Source organism: Lithobates pipiens, unplaced genomic scaffold (assembly GCF_037356315.1).
Source record: "Lithobates pipiens isolate NorthernLeopardFrog02 unplaced genomic scaffold, aLitPip1_a1.2 Scaffold_25, whole genome shotgun sequence".
NCBI classification, from domain to species: Eukaryota; Metazoa; Chordata; class Amphibia; order Anura; family Ranidae; genus Lithobates; species Lithobates pipiens.
The window spans coordinates 206,461,255-206,479,194 of record NW_027507787.1 but is presented as its reverse complement, the minus strand read 5'-3'; the positions used below and the strand labels follow the sequence as shown (position 1 = coordinate 206,479,194).

The window sequence follows — 17,940 nt, the reverse complement described above, 5'->3', positions numbered from 1 at the left end:
CTGGTCTGGCCACACCTAGAGTATGCTGTCCAGTTCTGGGTACCAGTTCTCAGGAAACTGAGTTCATTCTGAGAAGAAAGCTGTCCAACAGTCTGCGTTAAAAACGGGTTTAGTTAGCACACATTTGCAAATGCATCAGTAAGCTGCAATGCCTCTTCATGGCACTCTTTGTGTTGTTTGCAGTCCTAACATTATTGAATTTATGAGCATCTCCACAGTGGAAGCATATAATTCTAATGGATAGATGAGGGGCAGGTGGGCCTGGAGGTAACCCAGTCCTCAAAGGCACAGGGGGCACACTGGACACCCAGCACATAGAACAAAGGCAGCAAAGGTGCCCAGTGTGTCTCCTGACTAAATTACGTCAGTAACAAAGAGATGGCCCTGCCCCCTACTTATAACTGTCCTTCACAGCAAGGAGCACATGAAAGGGCAAACGCATGAAAGACAAAACCAGAGAACATTCCCAGCTCAACTCACCAACCAGTCTGCTGACCAACCGAAGTAACCTGTCCAACAGTCTGCGTTAAAAAGAGGGGTTTAGTTAGCACACATTTGCAAGCGCATGCGTAAGCTGCAGGGCCTCTTCATGGCACCCTGTGTATTGCTTGCAGTCTTAAAACTACAGAATTTATGAGCGTCTGTGCCTTTAAAGAGGACTGGGCTCATGCTGCGAAAGGAGGACCTGATAAAACCCCTCTCTGCAGTTTATAAAGAACTTTTTGTGGAAAGGCCTAAAATGCTTACAAAGTGTAGAGACACATGGAGTGCATTGGTTACGGATTTCGGGGGGGGAGGATTGGGATGATATGTGGGATTACCCATTTAAGACGCTAGTATCAGCCAGAGATAGGCTCATTCAATTTAAGCTTTTACACAGGGTGTACTATACCCCGGCAAGGATAGCTGGGATATATGGCACGGATGCGGCGGTGTGCTGGCGCTGCCCGGACAATAATGCTGACTTCGACCATGTGTTCTGGCGGTGCCAGCAGATACAGGTATTCTGGAAGGGGGTGACTCACACTATACAGACGGTGCTTTCGGTGCCGATTCCTGTTACGGTAGCGATCTGTTTACTCGGGCTGGTGGAGGAGTTGGCGCCCAGAAGGGCACAAAGAATTATGATTTCTCTTTCTTTGTTCTATGCCCGTAAGGCTATTCTGTTGTGTTGGAAGAGTCCAGAGCCACCCACGGTGTCATTCTGGAAAAGTATAATTAACAAGTCGCTACCAATGTATAAAGCTACTTACTTGAGCAGGGGATGCCCTAAAAAATTTGAGAAAGTGTGGCAATGTTGGCTAGATGCTAATGGTACTGTGAATTAATCCATTGTGTTGGGGCTGGGTTTTTGATTTCAGGCTTGCTATGTTGGGCGGGGGAGGGATATGAGTATGATATTTTTCTGTATGCGGGTTGGATGGTACTGTTATGGATGTCTTAGACATGTAATATTTGTTATAGTTGGAAATATGGACTGTGATTTAGTATTGGTCGGAAGGCTGCACAGGGGATTAAGGGGGGGGGGGGGGGTTGGTATATGTGTGTTGTACTGTGTGTGTTGATAAAACTGTTAATAAATAAAAATTTACAAAAAAAAAAAAGAGGACTGGGCTACCTCTAGGCCCACCTGCCCCTCATCTATCCAATAGAATGCATGTGCTTCCACTATGGAGATGCTCATAAATTCAGCAGTGTTAGGACTGCAAGAAACACAGGGTGCCGTAAGGAGGACTTGCAGCTTGCGCATGCATTTGCAAATGTGTGCTAACTAAACCCCTGTTTCTAATACAGACTGTTGGACAGGTTCATTTGGTTGGTCAGCAAACTGGTTGGTGAGTTTAGCTGGGAATGTTCTCTGGTTTTGTCTTTCATGCGTTTTGCCCTTCCATGTGTTCCTTGCTGTGAAGGCCAGTTATAGGTGGGAGCAGAGGCCATCACTTTGTTACTGATATCTGGTTGTGGATTCTGCAGAATTCAAGATGCATATAAATATTTAATATCAATTTTTATCATTGAACCATCCCATGCTTCCTTGGCTGATGTCTGTGCACATAAGTGGCGTTTTGCCAACTGTTTGTAGGCATAGGTGGTGTTTTCGGCAGACAATTAGCCCACACTGTGAAGTGAATTGGTGTGAAAACCTTTCTCGGAATTGTGGGCTTTCTTCTCACTTTCACGGTCACCAGCGCTAAAAGACCCTTGATCTAACTGGGCATGATAATTCATTATTCTCTGTTCTGGCATCTAGTCTCAGCTGGCCGAGCTCCGTGACTCTTTCAGGAATAAAAAAAAACAAAAACAAAACATCAGCACACATCACTGGGAAGAGTTTTTGTCTCCATATAGCCCCAGGGGTTCCACTTCATGTTCATGCAGGAGAGCAAATGTTGGTGCCAAAAAACTGAGCATCGCAGTTTGTACTAATTGACAAACAAGCGCAGTATTAACTGTATTGTGTATATTACTGGAAGGTGGGGATATATTATTTAGACTCGAGGTCTAGTGGGTAAATAACATCCAATTTTTTAAAATAAAAAGTATATTCGGTGGGGGGGGGGGGGGTGCTTAAAGTGAACCTGTATGACAAAATAGTAAAGCCTAAGCAAATCTAAATAAGGGACCAAACTAAAATACTGTAAAAACAAGCCTACACAATTATAAAAATGTTAAAACTGAATATTCAGATCTCTGCATTAGTCAATTCATTTTGAAAACTATAATAGTTTGGGTCCGATTTTACTGTAAGCATGTTTTGAGTGGTTGTTTAGTCTTTTTTTGGAAAAATTTAAAGTCAGTAGCTACAAATACTGTAATAATAGGACACTTACCTGTCCCAGGATCCAGCTATGTCCTCACCCGGCAGGTTTCTTCGCTGGGCTTTGGTCCTCGGTGTCAGCATACTAAGGCTCGGTTCACACAGGGGCGACTTGTCCAGGCGACTTCGTCGCCTGACAAGGCGCGCTCCGTTCTCTACTATGGAACCATTCTAATAGGAGCGACTCAAGTCGCTCCGACTTAGAAAAAAGGTTCCTGTACTATTTTTGGGGCGACTTCAGACGACTTGCATTGACTTCTATACAGAAGTCGTTTTGCAAGTCGCCGCTGATCGTGTGCAGGTCGCGGCGCTGCAAGTCGTGCCGCCCCTGTGTGAACCGAGCCTTAGGCTGCTTTTACACTGAGGATCTTTACAGGTGAAAAAAAAAAAAAATAGCACCTGCAAAGCGCCTCTCCTCTCACTCCAATGTGAAAGCCTAAGGACCTGTGACATGTCCCAGAAGGCTGCAGGGAAAGGAGGGGGGAAGGCCGAACTTCCGCTTGGATTGCTGCAGAGATCTGACCAGAAGTGGGGGACTGGATTCCTGTCAAAACCAGCTACCTGGAGCTTGAGACTGACCAAAGAGCTAGGGAAAGGAAGATGAGCACAGGCCAATTGCCTGGAAAACTGATTAACAGGGGGCTGTAATGTAACACAAGTTTTATAGACCATTAGAAGTGTGGGTCTGACATCCTGAATCTCGTGTATTGATGTATAATAGAAAGAGTGGCCATTGAAGTACTATTATTTTTATATGTAAAAACAATATTGTAGCGCCTAAGTATGCAATGAATATATTGTAATACAGTAGAAAACCTTGTAAGGTGTGTAAATCAACTATGCATCTATGAAAAAATAATTGAATACAAAAAAAATTGTGCAGAAAAAAACTGTGGTATGTTAAAAGGGTTATAAAGTCTAAACGCTTTTTACTTTAAAGCAGAGTTCCAGTTGTCTTTAAGTTTATTAAAAGTCAGCAGCTACAAAAAGTGTAGCTGCTGACTTTTAATAAACAGACACTCAGCTGTCCCACGATCCAGCAAAGCGACCGCCCCAAGCTTTGCTCCTCTCCCTTTCCGTGGCACTGGCACTGCTGTGACAGCTTGCACCTTCTCTGTGGCCGGGCAATCTTCAGGGAGGGAGGGGCAGAGGAGGAGTCGTCTAGGTGGCGAGAGTAGACGTGGGAGCTGGGTATCTGTCAAAACTAGGTAGCCCCCCCCCCCAAAAAAAAATGCCAAATGGGACATGTAAGGGGGTGAGGAGTGCTTGCATTAAGGTAAAGAATGTTTAGGTGTCAGCATTGTCCCCATAGCCCCCCTTTACTTACCTGAGACCTCATTTGATCCAGCACCATGCATGTCTGCAGATGTTTTCTCCCCTCCCTGGTCTCACTGGCTTTGCTGGGACATCGAGAGCCATTGGCTCCCAGTGCTGTCAATCAAAGCCAGTGACAAGGAAGCAGGGGGTGGGGCCGAGTTCTGCTGCAGTAGCAGGACTCGGGTGTGAGCACACACAAGTGCCCCCATGGGAAGCAGCTTCCCATGGGAGCACTGGCCAGAGAGGAGGGGCCGGGAGCGCTGGCGGGGGACCCGAAAAGAGGAGGTTCCCGGCCACTCTGTGTGATTCCATTGCACAAAGTAGGTAAGTATAGACATGTTTGTTATTTTTTTAGTTTTATTTTATTTTTTTATTTACCTTTACAACCCCTTTAACTACAATGGCATCTCTGCATGTGCTTCCAACTAAGGGTAAATAAAGCTCACCAGGAGCCCACGGAAAATTCCAATAGTGCAGTAGGTTTTATTATCAAACATGTAAAAGCAACATACAGTTCAGAACAGTGAATCTAGTCAAAACTTGCATAGAAAACGGAGCCGAGCCGACCCAGGATCACACAACGGCATTACGTCCGCACCAAAATCTCTGCCCCCAGATGAGGAGATGCTGTTGGAATTCACATACCACAGTGGTTCCTGTGGGACTTCCATGTTTGCTAACGCCGTGTACACACGATCGGAAATTTGGCCAGCAAAAGACCGATTAGGGCTTTTGGTCGGAAAATGCGACCGCGTGTATGCTCCATTGGACTTTTGCCAGAAAAAGTTTTTCGATCGGAAATTCCAATCGTCTGTAGCAATTCTGATGTGCAAAATTCATACATATGCTCGGAAACAATTTGACGCATGCTCGGAAGCATTGAACTTGTGTGTATGCAAGCCAAGCTTGAGCGGAATTCCGCTTGTGTGTACGGGGCATTAAGTGCATTTGCTGCTGTAACGGTAGCTATTTGCTTTGGTGAGTTTTTAATTCACTCAGTGTTGCTGGCTGGTCAGTGGAGCACCTTTAGAGAAGCATCTTCACGAGCACTGGCTTTGTTTTTTTTTGTTTTTTACCGATCACACATTGTGGGACTTTATTTTGCTATTTTTGGCCTTTATGTTTTCTATTTTTGCATCAACTTACATGCCTTACAAGGTTTTCTACTGTATTATAATGTATTCATTGCATATTTAGGTGCTATACTATTGTTTTCACATTTGCGATCTGAAGTTTTTGCTATACTACCTTTCGTGTCAACAGACTCACTTTTATATTTAAATTCTACGCCACAGCGCAGATAATACCACTTGCACCATTATTGTTACATAGTAACCAAGGTTGCATGGATGAGCTGCAGCTGGGCGTCAATCTATACAAACGTGGTGATGATATTTGTGACCCGAGTACATAAATCCCACTAGATCCCGTTCATAATTGCGGGACTTGCCATTATGTAAATTGTGTCGGGGAAGAAGTCCCTTTCCCATAAACTCTGTTGTCTAATGCCGATTTGTACTGCCTATGGTGACATTTCCAATAAGCCTGTGATGTCAGCTTCTAATTAAATAAAGATAACAGCATTTTGTTTTCAATTAGAGTGTCCCACTCAAGAAATTATTGTAAATTAACCTCCTCGGAAAATGTAATATTGCCGTCTCATTTAGATTTTTAATTAGGGCTTTGATTTTTAAGCTGAAAAATCACACACCGTGAAATCTTTAATCATTGCTAATATGTTGTAGAAGGTTATTAGAAACCTTTGCACAAAATTAGCCCCTGGCATTTGTATTTATTTTTTCCTTCTTTATTACCAATAAAAAAGCATTAACTCGGCAAAAGGGGAAGAGGTACCTTTTAGATAATTACACCGGAGGAGGGGAAGATAAACCATTAAAATGCATTGAATTGCAGAGGTGAAGAACATTGAGGTGAAAATGAAAATAAGATTCCATGATTTTGCATTTATGCAAATTTGCTTGTCAGTGCGACAACAAGACTCAGATTGCAAGCGACAGCGTCTGGCCACAGATAGGTCTGCTCACTGATTGCAAGGCCTGACATCACATATTCATCTTTTTTAAATTAAAGTAGAACTCTAGGCATATAATATATATATACACATATTAAAAAAAATATGTGTGTGTGTGTATATATATATATATATATATATATATATATATATATATATATATATATATATATATATATATATATATATATATATATATATATATAATTCTTTATCTTTTTGGATATGGCTAAAAAAAAAAAAAAAATAAATAAAATACAGAATTGTATTGCTTTTTGTGTGCCTGATGGGACGATTTCCCTGGACATTCTGTTTTGGTGACATTAAAGCAGAATTTCAGCCTTTTTTTTTATGTTTCCATTTATTAAATCTTCTGCCCTTGTTGTTTTAACTTTTGGATAGTAAAACATTTTTTTTGCCATGGAGAGAGGGAGGGGATGAGTCATAAGTGGGCCAATGAGAGCTGGAGATGGGTCTGTGTAAATCCAGAAAGTGAACAGGCAGCATGTTCAGCTGCCCACAGTTAAAATGGTTGCAGCCAGACTCAGTGGAGGGAGATTTCTGCAGCATATTTGGCAAGTACAGAATCGCAGTATATATAAAATAATATACAAAGTGGTTGGAGGGAATCTTTAGAATGGCAAAGATGTTTTTATTACAAATTATGTGAGCAGACTGCAGTTCCTCTTTAATGAGGAGTTCCAGTCTCCTGTGAATTCTTTTTATCAGCAGCTACAAGAACTTTAAAAAAACAACCACTCACCTGTCCCACGACCCAGCGGTGTGCTCACCCCAGTCAGTTTCACCCGCTGTATTTTGCAGTCTTCTGGGACCTGTCAGTGTCCCAGAGGACTGCAGGGGGAAGGGAGGAGAACTGCCATTCCGATCGCTTAGGCGGTTGGAGTGGAAGTGGGAGCAGCTACCCGTAAAATATGGGTATCCACTCCCCCTCCCCCCGCTCCTCAAAAGTGCCATTTCTTCAAGAGGATCTGGGGAGGAGTCTTTAAGGCCGAACCTCCACTTTTGGGTGGAGCTCCGCTTTAAAGCATACTTAAACCCAAGAACAAAAATGTAAAATATTGCAGTTTACCAGTCACTAAATGTGCTGCTTGCATTCAGTTTTTTATTTTTTGAGCTAAAGACATTTTCGGCAAGTACAGAAATTAGCAGATCGCGCTTTACCAAAAATGCAGAGTCCTTGTCACTTCCTGTGAGATTAATTCTGAAATTCTCTTTCACAATGGACAAAAATGTTGGCACTTAAAAAAATATATATATATCTAGCTATATAGCTCTACATGGACAGAGCCTTTTTCTGTCTATGATAAGCAATGTATGATGAGAATGCCGCACATATAATTTATTTGTTTATCTGGATTTGTCTTTGCTGATGTGTTTCCTGGTTTTGCATCTTTCCAGCTTGGGAGTGTTCTTTGAAAAACAAATGGAATTCCAAACCTGTCTATGTAGTTGGCAAAGCAACGGCTTCCTTGGGTAAGTTCCCAACACCATCCACGGACCGCTGGGTGGGGTTCAGAATTGGCATTCTGTTATTTTCCATGTCTGCATTTTTTTGTTGTAATTGGTTTTAATTAACTTTTGAATACATTAAACAAGGATACAGCTTTATTAGGCATGCAGTCTTGAAAGATGTAATACACAAATTTATTTTATTATCAGATAATACAATGGGAAAATAATTATTTGATCCCCTGCAGATTTTGTAAGTTTGCTCACTTACAAAGAAATTAAGGGTCTATAATGTTTTTTTTTTTTTATAGGTATATTTTAAATGATAGAGACAGAATATCAACCAAAAATCCAGAAAAAACCCACATAAAGCAAATGCTATAAATTTAAATTGCAGTTCAGTGAGTAAAATAAGTTTTTCATCCCCAAGCAAAACATGACTTAGTACTTGGTGGAGAAACCCTTGTTGGAAAGCACAGAGGTAAGACTTTTCTTGTAGTTGGTGACCAGGTTTGCACACATCTCAGGAGGGATTTTCTCTAGAGATCTTCTCTAAATCCTGGTGGTATGTTTCATTGTCATGATGGAAGACCCATCTTTAGTGTTCTGGCTGAGGGAAGAAGGTCCTCTTCCAAGATTTTACAATACATGACCCCGTCCATTGCCCCCCCCAATGCGACAAAGCCGGCCTGTACCTTTAGCAGAGAAACAGCCCCAAAGCATATTATTTCCACCTTCGTGCTTGACTGTAGGGATGATATTCTTATGCCCCGTACACGCGATCTGACATTGATCGGACATTCCAACAACAAAATCCATGGATTCTTTCTGATGGATGTTGGCTCAAACTTGTCTTGCATACACACAGTCACACAAAGTTGGTCAGAAATTGCGAACGTCTAGAACACAGTGACGTACAACACGCCGAGAAAAATTAAGTTCAATAGCCAGTGCGGCTCTTCTGCTTGATTCCGAGCATGCGTGAAACTTTGTGCGTTGGAATTGTGTACACACGATCGGAATTTCTGACAACAGATTTTGTTGACGGAAAATTTGAGATCCAGAACTCAAATTTTGTGTGACGGAAATTCCGATGGAAAATGTCCGATGGAGCCTACACATGGTCCGAATTTCCGATTAAAAAGCTCACATCGAACATTTTCCGTTGAAAAATCCGACCGTGTGTACGGGGCATTAGTCAGCATTTTTCTTCCTCCAAACATGGCAAGTCGAGGATAATAAAGAATTCAATTTTGGTCTCATCTGACCACAGCACTTTCTCCCAATCCTTCTCTGAATCATTTAGATGTTCATTGGCATGACTGTACATGTGCCTTCTTAAGGAGGGGGACTCCGTGTTTGGCGGAAGAAAAATGCTGACTATGACCCTAAGAACACCATCCTTGCGTAAACAATGGAACAGCTTGCTTGGGTATCAATGTGGCATTTTTTTCTGAAATCCTGCAATAAAATATTTCCAAACAAAAAATCTAGAGGAATAACTCTAGATAACTATTCTATTCTATTTCTAATAACTGGGGACCCCACATTTTGGGGGTCCCATTTAAAGGTCTGAGTTTTAGATGTGCATACCTGCTTTAGACGGCTATCGCACATAGCAATAAAGGGAAATGTTATCATCTCTCACTGGCTACAAAGGATGGTTCAAGAACCTGTAGAACAGAATAGGCAAAAATAAAAAAGATAAAATGATCTAATATCAGTGACTTGCCTTACAATATCACATTTCTTAGCCATTTCTCTGGATCCTAGGCCCATGCTAGTTTTCCCACTGCATAATGGCAGATTTGCTGAACATTTCCAACAGACTGACTTTGGGTTATACTATTTTATTCAAGTTTTCCTTTTTTGGCCTTTTTTGTTTTCTTCTATAGTTTGAGTGACAATTATTCCCTCAGTTTACATTTTACAATCCCAGCTCCAAGAATATATTGACTCCTTTTAAAGCCTGATTTTTTTTTTGATTTTGATTTTTTTTTGCAAAGTGGGGATCTGTCATTCTCATTTGTGGACTATGGCCCCCTTGGACACATTTTACTCACTTCCTGTCAAGATGGGAAATCTCTCAGGAACAAAAATATTTTGTTTTATAAATTGAGGAAGGTTTAAAATATTTGCCAGCTTTTATGTACCGTATGCATCTTCCTGCCTCCATGATAACCGGTCCCCAGATAACTGCAATTTTCACTCGCAATACTATTTTTATGCCACTAGATGCCCCTAATCTGATGGCCAACATCATTCAACCCACTTCCTCTGGGGCCAGGTTGTCCTGGAACCACCCCCAGCCTGTGACTAGACAGTGCAAGCTCATCTCTCTGTCACTCTGCTCTCTTCTACCAGCATGCTTCCTGTTCGCACATAAACTAAATGGCTCCTTGTGCTACTTTTCCCAGTGTGCATTATCTTGTGCCTTTTATATTTGCCTGGAGTTTAGCTTTAAGTTACCTCTGTGAACTACAGAATACTTTCTATTATCTTATGGGCATTAAAAGGGGAGAAAGGTATTCAGTGGTACAGCGTAACCTTGGATTACGAGCATAATTTGTTCCAGAAGAATGCTTGTAACCCAAAGCACTCGTATATCAAAGCGAGTTTCCCCAAAGCTCGGATGCACTCGGAAACACTCAGAGAGGCTCAGGAACGGGAACTGTTTCCGAGCGTCACCGGCACCCCCGCACCTCTGGCCAAATGCGGTACTGCACACCTAGAGGCTTGAAGCCTGCTCGTTTTGCGAGACAACGCTTGCAAACCGAGTCAGGATTTTGAAAAAATAATAGCTCGTATTGCGATACGCGTATTAACCACGTTACTTGCAATCCGAGGTATTACTATATCAACATACTTTCTATCCAAGAATGACATCGCTGAATATATATATATATATATATATATATATATATATATATATATATATATATATATATATATATATAATATTATAAAAAAAAGTGTTAGCCATTTGTTCTAATTAAGCATTTGTTAAAGTGGAGTTCCACCCAAAAAAAATGGCATTAATGTGCATTTTACTTACCTTAATATGCCTGTTGCTATGTGGTCCCTCAAAATCTGGCTCCTTCAGCGCCCGGGCTCCTGATGTCACTTTACTCAGCACAAGAAGGGAGATCGCCTCTCCCCCCTCCCTCTAGGCAATCATCTGGGACACGTGACAGGTCCCAGATGATTGCGTGGCTAGTCACGGCGCGCGGCTCGCTCATGCGCAGTGGGTGCCCAGCTGTGAAGCCACAGCCGGGTACCCACAGTTAAAATGCCAAGGCGCCGAGTGGAGGGGGAGACGAACGGGGCTTCGATCCCCCGCATCGCTGGACCCTGAGACAGGAGAGTGTCCGATTATAAAAATAATGCTGTATATACCTTGTTTACTGAGCGCTGATCTTCGCTGATTGATCCGCCGCCTATCTCCTCTCTCAGCCCAACAGATGCAATGGACGGGGCCGCTACTCTCCTCCTCCCCTCCTGACCGACGTCAGGGGTGGATCCCTGGCCCCGCCCACTGCATCCGAAAGAGGAGATAGGCAGCGAGTCAATGAGCACAGGTCAGCGCTCTGTTCACACGTTATATACAGCATTATTTTTATAAAGAACAGTCACAAGGGGGCCTTTACATTAAAAAACTGAAAGGATTATGTAAAGATACATTGGTGGGTTAACAACCACTTTAATTTATCTCCATATCTTCCTTTTCATTGGGGCTGTAGTGGTTGTATGGACTCATTCCAATGGGTACTGGAATCCGCAGTTCATGAATGAGCGCCTTGTTTAAGCGGCTTCAGCTGTCTTCGATTCTACGTGCTGGCAGATCATTCATGTCTATAGGTGCTGTCCATCCCAATTTGACAGCCGCACAGGCACACTCATGGCTGTCAAATTGGGATGAGCAGCTGTCTCCATGTAGCTACTGCCTACCCATGGACACAAATGCACCTGTAGACACTAAAAACTCATACACACTATAAGAAAATCGGGGGAAAATTTTCGTCTGAGGAACTTTCGTATAGTGTGTACACAACTTTTGACAGCCGATTTTTCATACGAAAATTCCTGAAGGGACAAACTCCCTAAAAAAAAATTTCGGACGGGAACAGAACAAATGGTTTTCGTTTAATGTGTACCATTTTCGGATGATTTTCATACAAACAAAAACTTGATCGGAAACAATAAACAACAAAAAAACCTTAGGACTGACTGCTGCGGATTGTACCCAGGTCTACAGGATCACGAACACAGATCCCAATGTGAGCTGGAGCATAGCTTCCCCAGGGCGCAGAGTCTAAGAGCCAGCGGGTGTTCGCCAGAGCCTCCAGTGGTGAGGATGGACTGCGCTGCAGTCTGGCTCCAGGTCGTGGCCCCTAGGGTCTCGCAGCTCACGCTCACAGTAGACTACAGGAGAAGGAAGCAGCAGGCTGGAACAACAAGGATAGTAAGGGGATACGGCAGAGGTCAGGGCAACTAGCAGACACGAACAACAGAGTACACGCCAAAGGTTCAGGGTCACAGGCAGACAGGGATGGTCAGGGACATGCAAAAGGTCAAGGTCACAAGCAGACAGGAATCGTTGAGAACATGCCAAGGTCGGTAACAGAGTCCAACCTAGAGCACACGGCAAGCAGGAAACAGGAAGCCAAACACACAATGGATACACAATGGTTGATCAGCACCGCTGGCTTGCAGTGCACAGGTTAATATAGGGTTCCCTGATAGGGCCTGGGGTGGAGCCATGCTTAGAGGAGAGGTTATAAAACCCACCAGGTGGAAGTGGCTGGCCTCTTAGTCAGAACACATGAGGGGAGGTAAGCAACCAGAGGAAGATCACTGCATAACCATGACAAGCGCCCAATATGGAAAAGTCTCCCCCAGCGGGATTTTTCCACAGCAGAGATAAAGTCATTCGATTTATTTAAAAGGATTTTATTAGAAATTGTAACAAGTTATAAGCACACATAAATACTTAAAATATGAGCTCCGGTCAGAGATATGTGTAAATATTCGATTTTACAGTATTGTAATCATGCAACAATATTTATCAATATTTAAAATGCTTATTACCAACGCGTTTCAACATGTGTGGTCAAAGTCTTCCTCGGGAGATGAATTTGCTGTCAAAAAATATGTACAATCGTTATTTATATATCAACAGTGTAAATTTTAATAATTTTAAATCCCATTGGTGTCAGCGCCTGTCTGAATGAGGCCTGCCTTAACATAGTGAAAGGTTTGTCCGGATTCCTTCTTATCTCTAGCCCATGTTAGTGAATACACCTTGTTCACGCTTTTGAAATGAAAGGGCTTGTTAATCTCTGTAGCGGCGTATTCTGATCTATGGCGTCATTACTCTCTCATCAAATGAATCTTTAATGCAGCCATGTCTCTATCGGAGTTCATTGCAATGAGTAGCATTTAAATTACCTTCATCATCACGCTATCTGAGATGTTTTTTCTCTTGAACAAGTTTTAATTGTTGGCTAATTACAATCTTCTAAATATTTAAACAGAAGCAGATGTCAATCTCCTCCTGTCTGATAAGCTGCAGCTTAATGTTTTATTTTCCTCTGCCTTGTGTAAAGTGCGCTCGGCTGAAATGGCGATGATTAGAAATGATAGCATCTCCTTATTTTAGTTAATCGTCTCCTAAGCGTCGTGTAACTGCTCAAGGGCCCATCAGGAACGCTGGTCATATGTGGAGCACTTTTGGAAGCAATGTTGAACAATCTGAATGCCACTGATGACAGATGGTCAGCCCTGGGTCGCAGTGTGACTCTTGTGTGGTAGTCAGACTTGTTTGAGTGTCTGCAATAAGAACCATCTGCGTTGTCTCCATAGCAATCAAGGCGATTCAAATTTTTCTAGAAATGTAAAATGGATGTAAAGCCTATCTCAGGGGTAACTTGGGACAACTGGTGCTACTGGACGGTGCAGCTAGAGGTATGTATGCTTAAGGCAGAATGTGCCCAAGGACAAATGCCTAGAATGCAAGCAGTCTGGGTTCTAAGCATTTGTCCCTGGGTGGCTACTACCCGAAATGGAAGTACCTCTCGGTGCACGGCCCTGCCACTGGCATCGGGGCTGGGTGGTGCACTTGTGCCCATCGCCCGCAACTAAGCGACGGACACTGCATCAGGTAAAAATGTCCAGACTGGGATTCCCAAAACTTGCTTTGCGCATGTTAAAAGAAATTCAGCTCGCCATAGTTACATAGTAGGTGAGATCGAAAAAAGACCATCAAGTCCAACCTATGTGTGTGATTAGATGTCTATATTACCTTGTATATCCCTGTATGTTGTGGTCGTTCAGGTGCTTATCTAATAGTTTCTTGAAACAATCGATGCTCCCTGCTGAGACCACTGCCTGTGGAAGGGAATTCCACATCCTTGCCACTGTACAGTAAAGAATCCTCTACGTAGTTTGAGATTAAACCCCTTTTCTTCTAATTTTAATGTGTGGCCACGAGTCTTGTTAAACTACCTTCCACTAAAAAGTTGTATCCCTATTGTGGGGTCACCAGTATGGTATTTGTATATTGAAATTATATCCCCTCTCAAGCGTTTCTTCTCCAGAGAGAATAAGTTCAGTGCTCACAACCTTTCCTCATAACTAACATCCTCCGGACCCTTTATTAGCTTTGTTGCCCTTCTTTGTACTCGCTCCATTTCCAGTACATCCTTCCTGAGGACTGGTGCCCAGAACTGGACCGCATACACTAGGTGCGGCCGGACCAGAGTCTTGTAGAGCAGGAGAATTATCGTTTTATCTCTGGAATTAATCCCCTTTTTAATGCCAATATTCTGTTTGCTTTGTTAGCAGCAGATTGGTATTGCATCCCGTGGCTGAGCCTATCATCTACTAGGACCCCCAGGTCCTTTTCCATCCTAAATTCCCCCAATGTATAGATCGCATTCATATTTTTGCCACCCAAATGCATTATTTAAAATTTTTCTACATTGAAATGAATTTGCCATGTAGTTGCTCACCCCATTAATTTGTTCAGATCTTTTTGCAAGGTTTCCACATCCTGCTGAGAAGTTATTGCCCTGCTTAGCTTAGTATCGTCCGCAAATACAGAGATTGAACTGTTTACCCCATCCTCCAGGTCGTTTATGAACAAATTAAATAGGTTTGGTCCCAGTACAGAACCCTGGGGGACCCCACTACCCACCCCTGACCATTCCGAGTACTCCCTATTTATCATCACCCTCTGAAATCGCCCTTGTAGCCAGTTTTTAATCCATGTACTCATCCTATGGTCCATGCCAAACGGACCTTAAAATGATGATGCTTCATGAGCAAATGTCCAGTATTGTGAATGATTCACATGCCAAGGATACCATGGATCTCTTAGGAGTTCCCCTTACTCCAACCGACCTGTTTGGGCCTTGTATGATTGCTCCCTTTGGGGCTTCCGAGTCCGAGTTACCCCCTTCCAGACCCTCCCCTTTCTCTTGTCTATGAGCCACTTCTCTGAGGTTTTTTTCCTTTCTCTTCTTTCTCCTCGCTTATTTTCTAGTTCCTCTCTGCTCTTGTTCACGCCGTCACCATCCATCTGGTGGGCTGTGGGTTTTTTTTTTTTGTGTTTTTTATTTTTTTGTTTTTTTATATACCTGCAGCATTTTATATATGGGAAAATACAGTATCTCACAAAAGTGAGTACACCCCTCACATTTTTGTAAATATTTTATTATATCATATATTGTGACAACACTGAATGTAATGTAAAGTAGTGAGTGTACAGCTTGTATAACAGTGTAAATTTGCTGTCCCCTCAAAATAACTCAACACACAGCCATTAATGTCTAAACTGCTGCCAACAAAAATGATTACACCCCTAGGGGTAAATGTCCAAATTGGGCCCACCAATACTTTCCAGCACTGCCTTAACGCTCTTGGGCATGGAGTTCACCAGAGATTCACAGGTTGCCACTGGAGCTGGTGTATGTTAGAGACCTTGCACTCCTCCACCTTCCATTTGCGGATGCCCCACAGATGCTCAATAGGGTTTAGGTGTGGAGACATGCTTGGCTTAGCTTCTTTAGCAAGGCAGTGGTCATCTTGGAGGTGCGTTTGGGGTTATCATGTTGGAATACTGCCCTGTGGCCCAGTCTCCGGGAGGGGAAGGGAGGGGATCATGCTCTGCTTCAGTATGTCACAGAACATGTTGGCATTCATGGTTCCCTCAATGAACTGTAGCTCCCCAGTTCTGGCAGCACTCATGCAGTCCCAGACCATGACACTCCCACCACCATGCTTGACTGTAGGCAAAACACACTTGTCTTTGTACTCCTCACCTGGTTCCCACCACACATGCTTGATACCATCTGAACCAAATAAGTTTGTCTTGGTCTCATTAGACCACAGGACATGGTTCCAGTAATCCACATCCTTAGTCTGCTTGTCATTAGAAAGCTGTTTGTGGGCTTTCTTGTGCATCATCTTTAGAAGAGGCTTCCTTCTGGGATGACAGCCATGCAGAACAATTTGATGCAGTGTGCGGCATATGGCCTGAGATTGACCCCCCACCCCTTTAACCTGTGCAGCAATGCTGGCAGCACTCATACGTCTATTTCTCAAAGACAACCTCTGGATATGACGCTGAACATGTGCACGCAACTTCTTTGGTCGACCATGGCGAGGCCTGTTCTGAGTAAAACCTGTCCTGTTAAACTGCTGTTTCAGGGTCTTGGCCATGTTCTTATAGCTTAGGCCATCTTTATGTAGAACAAAAATTTTTTTTTTTTAGATCCCAATTTGGACATTTTCACTTAGGGGTGTACTCACTTTTGCTGCCAGCAGTTTAGACATTAATGGCTGTGTGTTGAGTTATTTTGAGGGGGCAGTAAATTTCCACTGTTATACAAGCTGTACACTCACTACTTTACATTGTAGCAAAGTGTCATTTCTTCAGTGTTGTCACATTAAAATATAGAATAAAATATTTACAAAAATTTTGTGAGATACTGTATATATGTATTTGGCAGATGTACTGAACATGGTTTTCTTTTTTATTTTATTTTGACCTGATATATACTCTTGTGTGTTCCAGTGGAGGACCTTGGCCTGTCTTCAGAAGGGGAGACATCTGGCAATGCAGAAAAGCTGGCAGACCACATCTGCTCAAGTAGGTTGTTGTCACTGTGTTTCGTCTTCTGTGCATTTGCCCAAAAAAATAAAATAATAATAACCCATGTTTGACTTAAAAGCGTTATCTTTTTCTTTCAGTTTCTTATGTAACATTTTGCAGTGTATGTTGGGGTCAAGGTAACCAGAGAAATGTGGGACGAGTAACCACATAGATGTAAGCTCTACGAGCAGGGCCCTCCGGTACCTTTTTGTATTGTACTGTAATTGTGTTGCCCCCTCCCCCCCCCCATACATTGTAAAGCGCTGCGTAAACTGTTGGCGCTATATAAATCGTGTATAATAATAATAATAATAATTAGCACCAGTGAGCATGCCGTGGGGTGCTCCCCCCCCCCCCCAATCCATGCGCCCAGCCCCCAATCGCCATGCAGAGCACCGGACACATGGATTTCAATGTGTTTTTTTCAGAAGCACGTGATTAGAGCCTGGGGCTCTAATTGGCTTCAAAAAGGGTGGGCTCGGGGTGCAGGAGCCCACCCACTTGTGTGACATTAGCGAATTAATATTTGCTAATGTCTTCCTGCTTCTCCTGGCCAATCAGGAAAGGGGGGGACAGGTTTGTTTGCCGCCTCCCCTCCCCAAACTTTTGAGCACCAGCTGCCACTGATGCCTCATGGCTGGTGGGGTGGTATATGTTTAGTAAAAGGAGAGGAAGGAGATGTGGTCATGTGTCCCAGGGCCCATCTGTTGTGGAAGGTTTGGGCACGATTTTTATACCTGTATATTTTAACCTTGACGATCTCTGAAGTGTATGCCCATAGCAAGCTTGACTGTAGATAACAGAATGAGTGTTAATTCTGCACCAAAGCAGCTAGCCTTAAAAAGAAAAAAAAAAAGAAAAAAGCTGAACACTTCTGCACACACAAGCCTCATCAAGTCCTTTAGAACTGCTTTACTTTCTGGTCCAGATTCCTTCATTCATATTGGGCATGGTGTAGCATAGACCTCCTAGTGTCTCTCCCTCTCTTCCACCTACAGACTTCAAAGACGGCTGAAGAGGGAAGAAAGTGCTTTTATGTACTTTCGATGGAAATTCAGCATCTTGGGGAAACGGGATGATGAAAAAATCTATCTAGTTCTAAGTAAACACAAGAAAACGCGCTTTTCAAGTCTTCTTTCTTGCGTGGCG

The 17,940-nt window shown here is 42.9% G+C and overlaps 1 protein-coding gene across 4 annotated transcripts in view; it reads left to right on the top strand.

Annotated features, from left to right (window-relative positions):
• The window catches only part of UROS (uroporphyrinogen III synthase), a 77,067-nt gene that overhangs the window by 36,213 nt on the left and 22,914 nt on the right, over positions 1 to 17,940 (top strand). For all 4 annotated transcript variants that reach the window (XM_077455508.1, XM_077455505.1, XM_077455507.1 and 1 more), the window contains exons 5-6: positions 7,587 to 7,661; positions 16,714 to 16,788. In XM_077455508.1, the coding sequence (XP_077311634.1) occupies positions 7,587 to 7,661; positions 16,714 to 16,788 (150 nt within the window). The remainder of the gene's footprint in view (positions 1 to 7,586; positions 7,662 to 16,713; positions 16,789 to 17,940) is intronic.